General features: G+C 37.0%; 1 protein-coding gene across 4 annotated transcripts in view; it reads left to right on the top strand.

The window, feature by feature from the left end:
* SETD3 (SET domain containing 3, actin histidine methyltransferase) overlaps positions 1-12,612 on the top strand; it is a 63,726-nt gene extending 51,114 nt beyond the window's left edge. For all 4 annotated transcript variants that reach the window (XM_055794103.1, XM_055794088.1, XM_055794096.1 and 1 more), the window contains 5 exons: positions 3,926-4,000; positions 6,732-6,898; positions 7,530-7,615; positions 9,335-9,495; positions 10,080-12,612. In XM_055794103.1, coding sequence (XP_055650078.1) covers positions 3,926-4,000; positions 6,732-6,898; positions 7,530-7,615; positions 9,335-9,495; positions 10,080-10,523 — 933 coding nt within the window. In that variant the 3' untranslated portion in view covers positions 10,524-12,612. The remainder of the gene's footprint in view (positions 1-3,925; positions 4,001-6,731; positions 6,899-7,529; positions 7,616-9,334; positions 9,496-10,079) is intronic.
* The last annotated feature ends 230 nt before the right edge of the window (positions 12,613-12,842 follow it).

Here is a 12,842-nt window from a genome sequence, read left to right as displayed (position 1 = left end):
TGTTCTGAGAATAGCAAAGCAGACAATGACGGAGGTTGCCTCTTGTAGCTACCACAAGGGAAAGTGGTTAGAAATTTGCAACTAAGAAATACTGCCTGCTCTCCTAACCATGCCCAAAGAGCCTTGTTATGGAGACAGAAACAACAAGAACAAAGCCTGGTTCAACAAAAACAGTACATCTGTTACTACATCAAAGAAACAAAATGCAAAAATACTACTTTAGGGCATATTAAACATTTAAAAGGCGACATATGTGTATAGAAAGTCAGACCTGCTGACATTTTGGCTTACATGAGCTAATTCAGAGGATGAGGTCTTGATTTCATTAACAGGCTAGTTAATGTTGAAGTGAGGAAATGGAAATCTCTAAGAGGATGGTTTATCAACGTTGTTTAGCCATTCTCAGGTACACTTCAGAATTCATACTCCAAGTGTGTTTCCAGTAGATAGTATTACTTATCGTAGACAGTGGATATGACCATGCTATTCAAGCAATCTGGTTCTTTTGTGGGAGAGTAGACCTGAGTGTTAGGAGAGCAGCATGTGTTAGTATTGTTGGTATAAGAAAAGCCTGGTTTAAAAGAACAAATTTTAAAGCAGGTTGGTTTTCACTTGACATTTAGCTGATTTATTGTTACTGTGACTGTACCAAATACAGCATGGTAGGCTAGGCTACAAAGTTGCAAGTGTTTGGAGGTTTTTATGTATTTCTTTTTCCTTATTAAAAGGTGATTACTTGTTGCTCTTTAACACTGATTCTTGTCTTTTGCTATTTGTTATGCAATCTCATAATTTCGATTTAGCAATAAAGCTTGTAAAAGAGTCTCCAGTATAAAGAAAATTGGTTAAAAATCAGAAATATATATTTTTGTAATAGAAGTCTTAGCTGCAAGCATAAGTACTTCCTGTACCCTCTTCCTGCTGGGCATCTCTTTCGGATGCTTTTGCAGAGACTTGTCTGTATTCATTAGACAACTCTTAATGAATACCTTCAAAGTTGTGATTAGAGGAAAGAGGAAGAGAATTAAGGTTCTAGGAGGGAAAAACTTAAGTAGTCTATATTAAAAGAGCAGTAGTTATGTTGTTTTAATCATTCAAGCTTCTATTTAAATTGATAAAGTAATTTTTATTTTTATTATGCTGTTTAACAATGGGTTTGATATGGAGCCAGCCTCTGGAGCTAAACCTGCTAATGCAGTAGTATATCAGGGTTGAAAGCATTTTTTTATGCTGAAGTGTATCCTAAAGGGGTGGGGGGTGCGCTTATATATTTTGTATGTATATACAGACTTAGCTCATTTGTTTCATAGTTCTACAGAAAATAGATCAAATGGTTATAGATTTAGGAAGGATAAACAACTGTAATATTGATGATGGGCTAAGAAAAGCTACTAAGCCTATTTTTGTCATGTGCTAGTTTCCTTGTACTGTTAGAAATAGGGGGAAAAAACTGCTAAGGTAACTGTAAGCTGCTAAGATAACTGTAAGCTGTCTGTGTGGTAGTTTATATTACTGCAAAGTGAGATGAGGGTGGGTTCTTCTCGAATCATCGCACATCCCTTTAAAATACATCAAGGGAATTGTTCTTCACTGCAGGAAAGTAAGAAACAAAAGATGGCGTTGTATGCACCCCTCTAGTCTATTCCAAACATAGTGCTGAAATACTTCTGGAGTCAATCAGCTACTATGTATCGCTGTTCTTGTTTTTTTCCGCAAGACCCGTTTCCATGAGCTAGACAATAAAATGCTCGTTGGGTTTTAACTGAAGCTAGGTCCATCCAGCTTTTTCTTGCTTCTGACACTATTAATTAGATCAACCTGCCTCTAAGAACTATATCAAAATGGTTGTCTTCATGCATTTCTCATTGTTATTCTTTAGTAGGATTGTATTTTGACAGTCAGAGGTTGATTACCAGTTCTGGCAGAGCTTTGAATAAGCTACATTCTGCCTGTTGGGCTGGGTCCATCCTTAATCACTGACCAAGCAGACTATTGCATGCTTTATACACAACTTGAAATTCATGTATCAGTCTGCTTCAGAAATAAAACTGAAGGGATGCAATTTGTCAGCTATCATGTGGGAAGAGAAGTAAACACCCTGTTAATTCTCTTACGTGACTGCTATTAAAAGAAAGAGGAAATAAGAGTCTAGTGCTCCATTATGCTTTATAGAAGAGCCTTTCAGAAGCGCTGCTGGTTTGTCTGTTGGTATTTAAAAAAAAAACAAAACACCAAAGGCAAGAATAAAAAATAATCCAAAAAATGAGCAGTACTCTAGTGAAGCATGCTTAAACTGACAGAATCCTCCTCTTAATGTACTGGAATTTCCCCAGTCCTTGAAAGCCTCCTGTTCCACAGGCATTTCAAGAGACTACAATGGACTTTTCATGTTTGGAAGTATTTCACTGAGTTCATACGCTAAGAAAATTTCAGGACAGGTCAAGTGCTTGTCAAGAGTTCCCTTTTTTTGAATAGAAAGTTGCAGTTTTTCAGAAGATGACTGTATTTGAACTTGGAAGTTCAAATAAAGAACATTTATCATAGCGAAGGTAAATCCTCTAGCACTTGTAACCTGCAATTCAGGGTTAGGTAACCTTCTAAACGAGAGATCTTAATTAAAAATTGTTCAGTCTAGCATAGTAAATGTACAGGAATTTCTGTGTTCAACTACTACAGCCTGGGTTTTGCAGCAGGCCGTACTGCAGGACTCTCATGTTCTTTTCAGATCTCAACGTACCACAAACACATTAATAGACCCAAGGTGGTGGCATCCACATGCAGAGCAGTTCTGCAGGCCTCCACAGGGCCAGGCTGCCGTGTTGGATTTGCTGGATTGGAGACAGGTTCCCCATGCTCACTTTGAAAGCACTGTTTTGGCTGACAAATGCACGCTTGATGGTGCAAGCAGCACAACACTGTTAACATAGAAACCATCAACCAAGTCTTCAAAATAATCCATGGACTTCTGTCTTTGGACAAACTGCATCCAAGATGGGAATCAGGATATACTGCAACTCACATGTCAGCTTACAAAACAGTATGTTTTAATTTACAAGGGATGAGAGAGAGTCTTCAGCTTCTTCTAGGTTTTTCCCCAGGCCCAGAGCTTATTATTCCCTAAGCTAGCTCTGTCAGTACTGAATTCAGAATACCTACCATAAAAGTTGCTTCCTGATTGTTCAGCAGCTTATGTTCCATCCTATGGCTGCCTCTGCGCCGGCATCTTTGGTAATACTATTCAAGAACAAGCTGTTTGTCATTTTATGAAAGTATTACAATTTTTGATAGCTTCACTTGTTAGTGTGACCCCTTTACAGTTTTGTAATTTTTTTGGAGAAGTACAGGTTGGTTAGAAGAGTTTATCCTCCTCCATTGCCTGCTACCATCAAAAAAATCCTTTTAGCATTTTAAGAGTGTTACCTAACTTTTAGATAAAGGGATTATTTGCAAGCAAATTATAATTCTCTGAAGATTGTATCCCCTAAAGATCCACAGTTCTATAATCCTTTTTCATTGAGAGATCAAATATGTTGGCAGCTGAAGGATAAAGCACAGCATATAGAGCTGTCAGTGCCTTGCTCCGTTGAGTCTCATGGGAGTGACTGAAAGCTCCAGAACTTTTTAACAAGCTGCTGGCTTTAGCACGGGACTGTCTGTGGTCTATGGAGGGTACTTTCCTCAGAGCCTTCTGTTCACTTCAGGTAAGTTATTTCCTCCATTAGATTTCTTTAATGCAGAGGTATTTTTGAAACGAGACTGCTCAGAAATCATAAAACTATCACTACCAGCTATATTATATTGTATAGAGAGAAATGTATGCAATTGCTATTGTTAATACCTATTTCCCATAGGACAATGTTTGTCAATGGCAGGAGAGAGAAATACAAAATGCTAAAGGTGCTTTTGTTACTCTTCCCTTGGATAGATCACCACAGGCTACAATTTAGAAGATGACCGGTGTGAATGTGTAGCGCTTCAGGATTTCAAGGCTGGAGAACAGGTAATGTGAAGTTATCTACATAATTATTCTTTAATTAAGTTTTGTGGACACCTGGCAACTCCCTACAAAATTTTAATACCAGAGTGGTATGGATTAAGCCCTGCTACGTGTGAATTTTATTATGCTGAGCTAATTTTCTGTGAAAATGCTACCAAACCAAGTAAATGTGTGTTTTTCAGAATAAAATATTTTCTATCACTTGATAGATAGCAGCTTTAGGAGAGTTTTGGCTCCTCATATTTTAGAGAAGTAGTTGAAATATTTAATCATTGGTAAATGCACTTACACAGACATTAAGTTTGGTATTCTGGATGAGATTAATAAAAGGCCATAATATCCAAACGTCCAAAGATAAATGTAATTTCGATTTGGGGTGTCACTTTATCTGCAATAGCAGATTGTAGAGTCTTTCTTACCAGTGTTGTTAGTTTGTATTTCTTGTTAGTCTTCATTTAACAAGAGGTTAAAGGCAGTATGTTTGCAAGTCATTTTACCCATGTTGTTATTCCCATGTTTAGTGAAAATTAGAAAGGACCAAAAAATATACACGCTCCCTTTCACACAGGCATGCACACATGTACGCACCCCTTCATCCTGCAACAGAAAGTACCACGGGAGATCTTGCAAAGATGCATGGAATAGTCCAGAATCCAGTATTTTGTTCAGAACTGCTAAGAAACAGAAATGGGCGTTAAAACTAGTGATGCATTGAAGACAGTGGTTCCAGCAGTGTAGGAAATCTCTGCTAGGAGGGTTCCTGTGCTGTGTCAGCAGCCAGCCTAAACCCTCAAGTGTAGTAGCACTCCGCTTTTCCTGCTGCTTGTGCAACTGCATTCAGCATGCCCAGAAAAAGAGTTTGTCTATGAAACATCCCAAAATGTTTTGTAACTCAGTCTCTGAGTTTAGTGTATTATTTTGCGAGTCTTACACTTGATAATATTTTGATTTTCTTTTTTATTATGTATTGTTACCTTCTTTTTTAACAAAGACGTATACCTGAAGAATTTTTTTTTAAGTGTGTCTTTCCAGTGGTATATTTATCCTCATTGCTATGCTGGGGTTTACAGTGATTGTATGTTTTTTTTGTTGCTTTTAGAATTTGTTATGGTAGTCAAATATTTGCTGTTTTTTCCAATACCGGTATGATGAGTTAAAAGGGGTCCACAGTTTTTCCAGAAGTGATCCAATTTGTAATTTTCCACAGCTGGCAATGGATGTGTCATATAGCTGTTCTGGCTGCTTTCTCCATTTTAATTATAGAGGCTTCCACTATTTCAGTTTTATTAAAATAAACTACTAAAGTAGTTTCACTTTGTCTGCTATTTATAGGACTTTTTTTTTTATTATTTCTGTGCAAACTTTAACTGTTTATTGACATCATTAAAGTGCTTTAATTAAATAATGCTTCACTCTTTTAATATACTCTGCAGATGTTATTTCTTACAGTTTCAGCAGGAAGAGTGTATGATCCCTGCTTTTACTACTAAAAAATGTGAGGCAGCAGCAGTCCATAGAATCTATCAAACACTGGCCTTGAATAAAACAACTTTCTCATTTTGTTTAATTGGCTTTTTTGTAAAACAGTTTTAGAGTGTGAGAGTGTATTGTGTAATCTACACATTAAATGTGACTTTTAGTTTAGTATGAGATGTATCACAGTAGTTTTCAAACTTGAGAGGGTTAGCAGCACTCTCCTTAACCACTGCCTTAACGTACCCAGGCAGGTCACTTGTTCATTGTATGAGTGTGTTAGTACAATGTTTACAATAATTTAATATCACGCTTAAGCATTTAGTGCTTAACATAAATAGTTCTAATCTAAAATTGAAACCAAAGAAAGTAAATGGCATCATTACTGTAGCTGAGCCCTTAAGAGAACACTCTGTCTCTGCTAGCTGGAGAGGAGTAGAAGCTTACAGGTATCCAGAGCGTTGCTGTACCCTGAGGTTAAGAACTTCTGTAACTGTTGAAACTTTTTTTTCCTCACAATTCCGTTATCAAACAAAAGGGGAAAATATCCTCTTGATGCGGGAGAAGACAATTGCTACTCTGACCTCTTGTCCCACGTACTTCATACAGCCTAGCCCCCAGTTAAACCCTTTTTGCATCTTTTTTAATGGGAATTACAGAACCTGTATGCTTTAGATAAAGAGTTCAGAGTATAACACGAAAACAAATACCAGTTGAACACAGATCAGATCTCTCTGTATGATATACTTTGGTATATTCACACCTTAAGGTAACATTAAAACAAAAGCAAAGCTGATCCCTCAGCAGTGTAGACTCCTCTTTTGGGTGGGTATTGGGGGGTGGGGTGGGGGAATAACCCCAGAAACACCATTTCTGTTAATGGGCCTTCCTTGTCTCAGATTTTTTTTAGCGTTTAAAAGGCATAGGATCTTTGAAAGCTTATTTCCAGATACTGGTGTTTTATGACAGTGTGAGAAAATAAAGCATTTTTATTTTAAAGTATAGAATAAGAACCTCTTCTCTCCTTTCAAAGTGTCTCAGTTACATGGATATGTTTACATCTACCTCTAAGGTATATTGCCATACTATATACAGCATTTGAGTCGATACCAGAAAACAAAGCATGTTTCTTTATATAACCAAATATACCTTCTACTCAGAATAGTAACTCTTTCAGGAAATAACTTTCAAATTATGTCAGTTTTGTGAGCTGATCTTAAGCTTTTTTCCTGTCCCTTCACTTCTCTTTTCATCCTTCTAGATTTACATTTTTTATGGCACCCGGTCAAACGCTGAATTTGTGATCCACAGTGGTTTTTTCTTTGATAATAATTCACATGACAGAGTGAAAATAAAGCTTGGCGTGAGTAAAAGTGACAGGCTGTATGCTATGAAGGCAGAGGTCTTAGCTCGTGCTGGTATCCCAACGTAAGTAAAACACAGTGCCATGGTTTTTTTAAAACATTTCCAAAGTATATAGTGTCCAGTAGAGCATATATAAAGCTGTTTATGATAGTTTTCTTCGATGTAATATTTCTCCTGTTTGTATAGCAAATTAAAGTTACTGTAATAATATTTGCAGAAGTTCTCTGAGCTATATTATCATCTAATTTGGACCATATATAAGGAAAAAAGCCTTTGCTTTAATAACCATTTGAACAAAAACAGGGCAAGGATTAATCCGAAGCAATCTGTGGTTTTTCTTTCTTTCCTATCCCTTGCAGACATACTATGATGCTCAGTATGTGAACCATGGCGTTTTCCTTTAGTCTTTTCAGTCCAGAAGGTACTGTTAGGAGCAGCAGACGTGAAACTTTGTGTTTTCATTAATTTATTGTGAAAGCCATATAAAAATAATTGTAAATGTAGGATTATAGAGGTAATAGTTATTTTCAGATACAGATTAGGGGTTTGAACTAGGGTTACCTAATTTTTTAAATGTTACTTTTGTAACAGTGCATTTGTGGTATACTTTAAAGTCTGTTACGTTGAAATAGGTTCGAAGGTATGACAATAGAACTTGCACTTACTGTTGTTGTTTGATTGTTTCTTTTATTAGTTCGAGTGTTTTTGCCTTGCACTCCACTGAGCCTCCAATCTCTGCCCAGCTTTTGGCTTTCCTTCGAGTGTTTTGTATGAGTGAAGGTAAGATGTTCTGTAAAGAAAACCTAATTTACATCTGTTGGGGGGTGGTGGTGGTGTTTTTCTTTTAATGCAAGAATGTGATAGACATTTATATAAAACGTTAAGCTAGAAGATGGGAAAAGGTGAGGAGCTGAGGTTAAAAAGGGACCTATAAGCTAGTGAGAAACCTAATCTTTGGCCATGTTGTCTGAGGAAGTGTTTCAGTAACATAGGCCTTTTTGGAACTCCTAAAGCATGAGGCGATGCAATTTTTTATTATTTTTAATCTCCCAGGCTGTTGTGAATGAGAGCACTTTGGAGCTTATCTTTAGTTTTTAGGTTTTAAAATGGTTCACAGAACAAGATGATGTGAGACCCAGGGGTTTACATGCTTAAAATCATAGCGTATTAGCCATCACTGCTGGAATCATTTAGGTATGGAATTAATATTCTGTATTATAGGAGAAATATGGAAGAGGCATTTCAAAGTTGGGTATTTGCAGTATTTTGGTAATTCATAATCTAAAACCAACTTACGTATTTTCAAATTGTTTTTGTAGTCTTTCTCTTACATTAGGGTTCTTTTGGGGGGGAAAATATGTGTACAGTTAATAAGTATTCACCTAATTTGTGCATGTGAGACTTCTGATTAAATGTTTGTGATAGATTCTTGCTGGTTAGATGCAGTTTTGGAGGTTATAGATGTGACAGTTTTTCATGACAGTGAGAGAATTCCCTTCCAGTTCGGGTGCTGTGCAGATTATGTGGATTTTGATACAAGTAGAATGCTGAAGTTAAGTTTTTGCATGTGCTCTGTTTGCTTTCTTTAACAAAAATACCCCTCTGCCTAATTGAGTGTCACTGCATCCTGTCATCCATCTTTTAGAACTTACTAAGAAATTAGAATAGAATAGTTCAATTTGAAGGGGGATGTACAACAACCATCTAGTCCAACTGCCTGACCACTTCAGGGAGTAAATTCAAGTAAAGAAAACCTTAGGATGCTGATAAGGGGGTGAATTTTGGCTCAGAGAAAAAGATATAGCTAGTGGACGTTTTAGTTGAATTTCTCTGATATGCGATTGTGCTCAGTCTTAAATACTGTATAAGAAACCTGTTTATTGAGAAACTACATGCAGGTGGTTTGTAAAGTTTGTGGTATCTGCTTTGTAGGAGTGAAATTCGGTAATTAAAAGATTAATGGAATTTCTGTAATGTCAAGGAGCTGATTAAACATCTTCTGCTTTGTGTGAGGTTTGTTTGATGGATGTCTCTTCTGACCAACTGTAAAGAATTTCTGCTACTGAAAAAGATTACCAAAACAATAGGAAAAATACTTCCATTGCTATTTGCACACTCTCTGGCCTGTTCCTTTTATCATCAAAAAGTTCACTGAACTCTTTAAAGAATGACTCCCTTTTGTTTATCAAGTATTGTACAAAACATTCTGTCTCACTGTCACAGAGTGATGCTGTGTATGAGAGGCTATGATGTATAAAGATTCTTTTTTTCCAAGTGGAGCAAAAGGTCCATTTTCTGCTAACCTCAAGCCTTCCCAGTTGCCTCTTTGAGAAGAATCCTAGAAATAACTAGCATATCTGATAATTCTTATTTGAGGAGAGGGTTTTTTGTTAGCTGCTCAAAGCTATACTATTGCAAATAAATGTTTCTGCAGTTTGTCAACTGACAATGTGAATGATGAGATTGTTTTTTAACAGATTGGTTTTATACTTATTGCAGAAGAGCTGAAGGAACACTTGATAGGCGAGCATGCCATTGACAAAATCTTCACTCTGGGCAACTCTGAGTTTCCCATTAGCTGGGACAATGAAGTTAAACTTTGGACATTCCTAGAAGCCAGAGCATCCCTTCTTTTGAAAACCTATAAAACAACTGTGGAGGTAAAATTATTGTTATACCTAATTTAAATGTCTGAAATGTTCTGTGTTATGGTTGTAGGAAAAGAGATTTTGTCCCCCATCTTGTCTTTACAAACTTTAATCTGAATGTTAGTACATAATTCATTCTGTACTTTTAAAGCATAGAAACAGATTTGCATTATCTAAGGAAAATCAAGTAAGATTACAGAAAAGAAAATTTTGTTAATGTAATTTTGTTAATGTATTTTTTTCTTTGATTCTCCAAGTAGAGGCTACTTGCTTTTTCTGTGCAAGTAAAATGGGGAATCGGTTTCAACTTGTTGTCTATTAGTTGTATTCTCCAGACTGCAAAGAAATGTGCCGCTATAGCAAGCAGATAAGTGAAGCGCCATGTTTCATGTATTTGTGAGGAGAAATTTTGGTTTCTTTATGAATTCCTGACAAATTTCACTGAGACTCCATGCAAACCGCCGCGTTCATACGTGTCCATTTGGCTCAGCCTGGAATGCTAGCATCTCTTATTGTTAACACATAGAGAGGAAAGTTGATTTGTGTGTGTGTGTGTTGGTTATTACTAACAGACTTGTTTTTTCCTTTTCTAACAGGATGATAAGTCCTTCTTGGAGACCCGTAACCTTACTTCACACGCGACAATGGCTATCAAATTGCGTTTAGGTGAAAAAGAGATCTTAGAGAAAGCAGTGAAGAGTGCAGCTGCTAGCCGAGAGTATTATACCAAACAAATGGCAGATGGAGCTCCGCTTCCTAAATATGAAGAGAGTAATATTGCCTTGTTGGAGAACACTGTGGCAGACTCTAGACTCCCTATTGTCTTGAGAAACCTAGAAGATGTGGAAGAGCAAGGGGACTTAAAGATTAGTGAAGCTATTGATGCTGAAGTCACAGAGAATGGGTTTGTAAATGGTGAAAACTCTCTATTTAATGGGACCAAATCAGAAAGTGAAAATCTAAATAAAGAGAAAAGCAACAGAGAGACTGAAGATGCCAAAGAATCTTCTTCGGAAAGTACTGATGAGGTTAAAGAATAGTCCTAAAATTTTACTTACTTGTGAAATTAAATTAGCTGAAGTTTATGAACAGTGCATTTATGTTGGTGTGTTTCTTTGTTAACATTTTTCTTTCAGCAGAGAAAAATGTTTTTGCTGCTTTATATAAAAATGATTTTTTAAGTTATTTAAGAGATTTAGCATCCCTTTTCAATTAAGATTGCCATCTTGCTTTCAGGCAAAAACTGGGGAAAGAGGTGCCTTTGGAAGATTTTGCAGCCCTTTGTTGAACCAAATGTATTTTCTTCCTGGGGAAGAATTAAGCTCTTCTATCTGCTGTGCTTTTGTTGTTCTGTCACTCTGACTACCGAAATTAAAAGCATGCTCTGCCTCCTGCCAAGAAAAGCAGAAGGCAGGACTGACTCGGTATTCAGCATGAAGGTGGGAGAGCAGTACAGCAGAAAACTGGATAAGAGGATCAGAAACTTGGGAGACTGGAGGAAAACCTGTTTAAAATCAGGTATGCCAGTCCAGAAAAAGGTAAGGTGGCAACCTTATGATTGGTAGTTTTAAATGTTGATGAGAATCCAAATTGTATACACTTAAAGTGATCTCTGAAGATTTCAGTTTACTTCGTCTTTTGTTTGCTGCATAAAAATATCTCGTCTTTCTTCTTCAGTCAGTTAGGCTGCTACAATACAACATTCACCGACTTTTAAAGGCTGACTTCCTTTTATTTCCAGGTGGTACCTTTTATTTACAAGGTTGGCAGTGCTGCTGGAGAGTTTGAAAGCAGATAGGCCAAGCCACAGCTTTAAACTGTACTGTTCAAAGTGAGGTCACTTCCCGGCTTCTTCAGGTTTTCACGACTAGCTAGAGATTTTCAAAGCTACACTTTTGACTAAACCATTACTAAAAGGAAAATGTGATTAATATTCCTGTCTGCAACTCCTTCATTTCTGTGTTGTTGGATGTAGCATTGAATGTGACATGGTTACCTGATCTTACTCAACTTTGCCTTTTGGTTAAGATATTAATTGATGCTGTTCTCTTGAAGGAAATGGCAGGCAGGCTAATGTACTTCTGGCCCAAGTCCAGACCACAGCCAGGCCTGCAGTATGCTTTGCCATTTAGATTGTATCTCTGCACATTTCGTGGGATACCTCTGCACGTTAAGCAGTTCTACTGTCTCCAGTAGTTTTGGTCACCCTCACGCTATGTGTGTTAACTTCTGTGTGGAAACAGTACAATCCTAGCACAGTGCAATATCAGAACAAGGGTAGTTCCAAGGCTTGACTTCAAAATTACCTGGGTATTGGGAGGAGAGGAGGGTGGAATATTTGTATTTTGTGGGTGAATGGAGAGGAGTATGACGACTTAATTCTGTTCTCAATATTAAGGACTTTGTCTTTTACCTTTGTATCCTTAAGTTCAAGATAATGGGTAGAATGGACAAGCTTGGGCAATTGTTTAAAGCTCAATAGATATTTCAACCTGCAATCATCCAAGATCAGTTGCAGTAGAATGTCTTTTGGCATATTCATAGTTTTATTATATTTTGCTTCTTTTATACTGCAACTTGGAAAGTGTGTTTTTGCATAACTCTTCAGTGCAATACACATAGTAAGTAGTGACTCTTTTCAGGTTGTCATAGCAGTTTTGGTATTCAGCTAGTATCAGTGTGGGGAAAATAGAAAAACTAGTTTTTTAAAAAGTATTTCACGAAGAATGGCACGTTGCCATTGCACCTTGGATATTGCTTCACCACTAACAAGATGCTGAACCAGTATTTTTGTAACTATATGCTGCCTTTGGTAGATTGTTATGAATTGTTGTCTTGACAGTTTAAATGTCATACAAAAGTCATTACATTTTTTTATTAGGACCAATATTCCATTTCTGTTTCTGCCACTTAACATTGCACAACATTGTACTAGATACTATGACGCAATTCTGAAACTAGCCTTCCTTGAAAATTATATCTGTAATTCAGAACTTAAATGCTTTGATTCAATCTGATACACTGTATTTTGTTCCAGTATTTGCTGATCACTATGACTTAGCAAAGCCTGTGGTCACCACAGGACAGAATGTGTGGGTTTTCTTCAATAAAATATCGTTCTACCATGTCTTCCCTAGTGAGTGTATTATACAAACATAACCTCTACCTGCTACCTACTGCTGTATCTTTTGGGGTCTGTGGGGAGAGGAATAACTGTCCAGGTGTGCAGGAAAAGGTTAAAGGAGAAATAGCTGGGGGGGGAAAAAAAAAAAAAAAAAAAGAGGGATTCTAGTAAACAGAAAGGGAAAGTGGTCTATTAAGCGCATGGTCAAATTCTTACTCTTCATCTGTTAGTGTTA

This window comes from Falco peregrinus, chromosome 1 (assembly GCF_023634155.1).
Source record: "Falco peregrinus isolate bFalPer1 chromosome 1, bFalPer1.pri, whole genome shotgun sequence".
Lineage (NCBI taxonomy): Eukaryota > Metazoa > Chordata > Aves > Falconiformes > Falconidae > Falco > Falco peregrinus.
The sequence above is the reverse complement of the archived record's forward strand: the minus strand, read 5'-3'. Positions and strand labels throughout refer to the sequence as shown.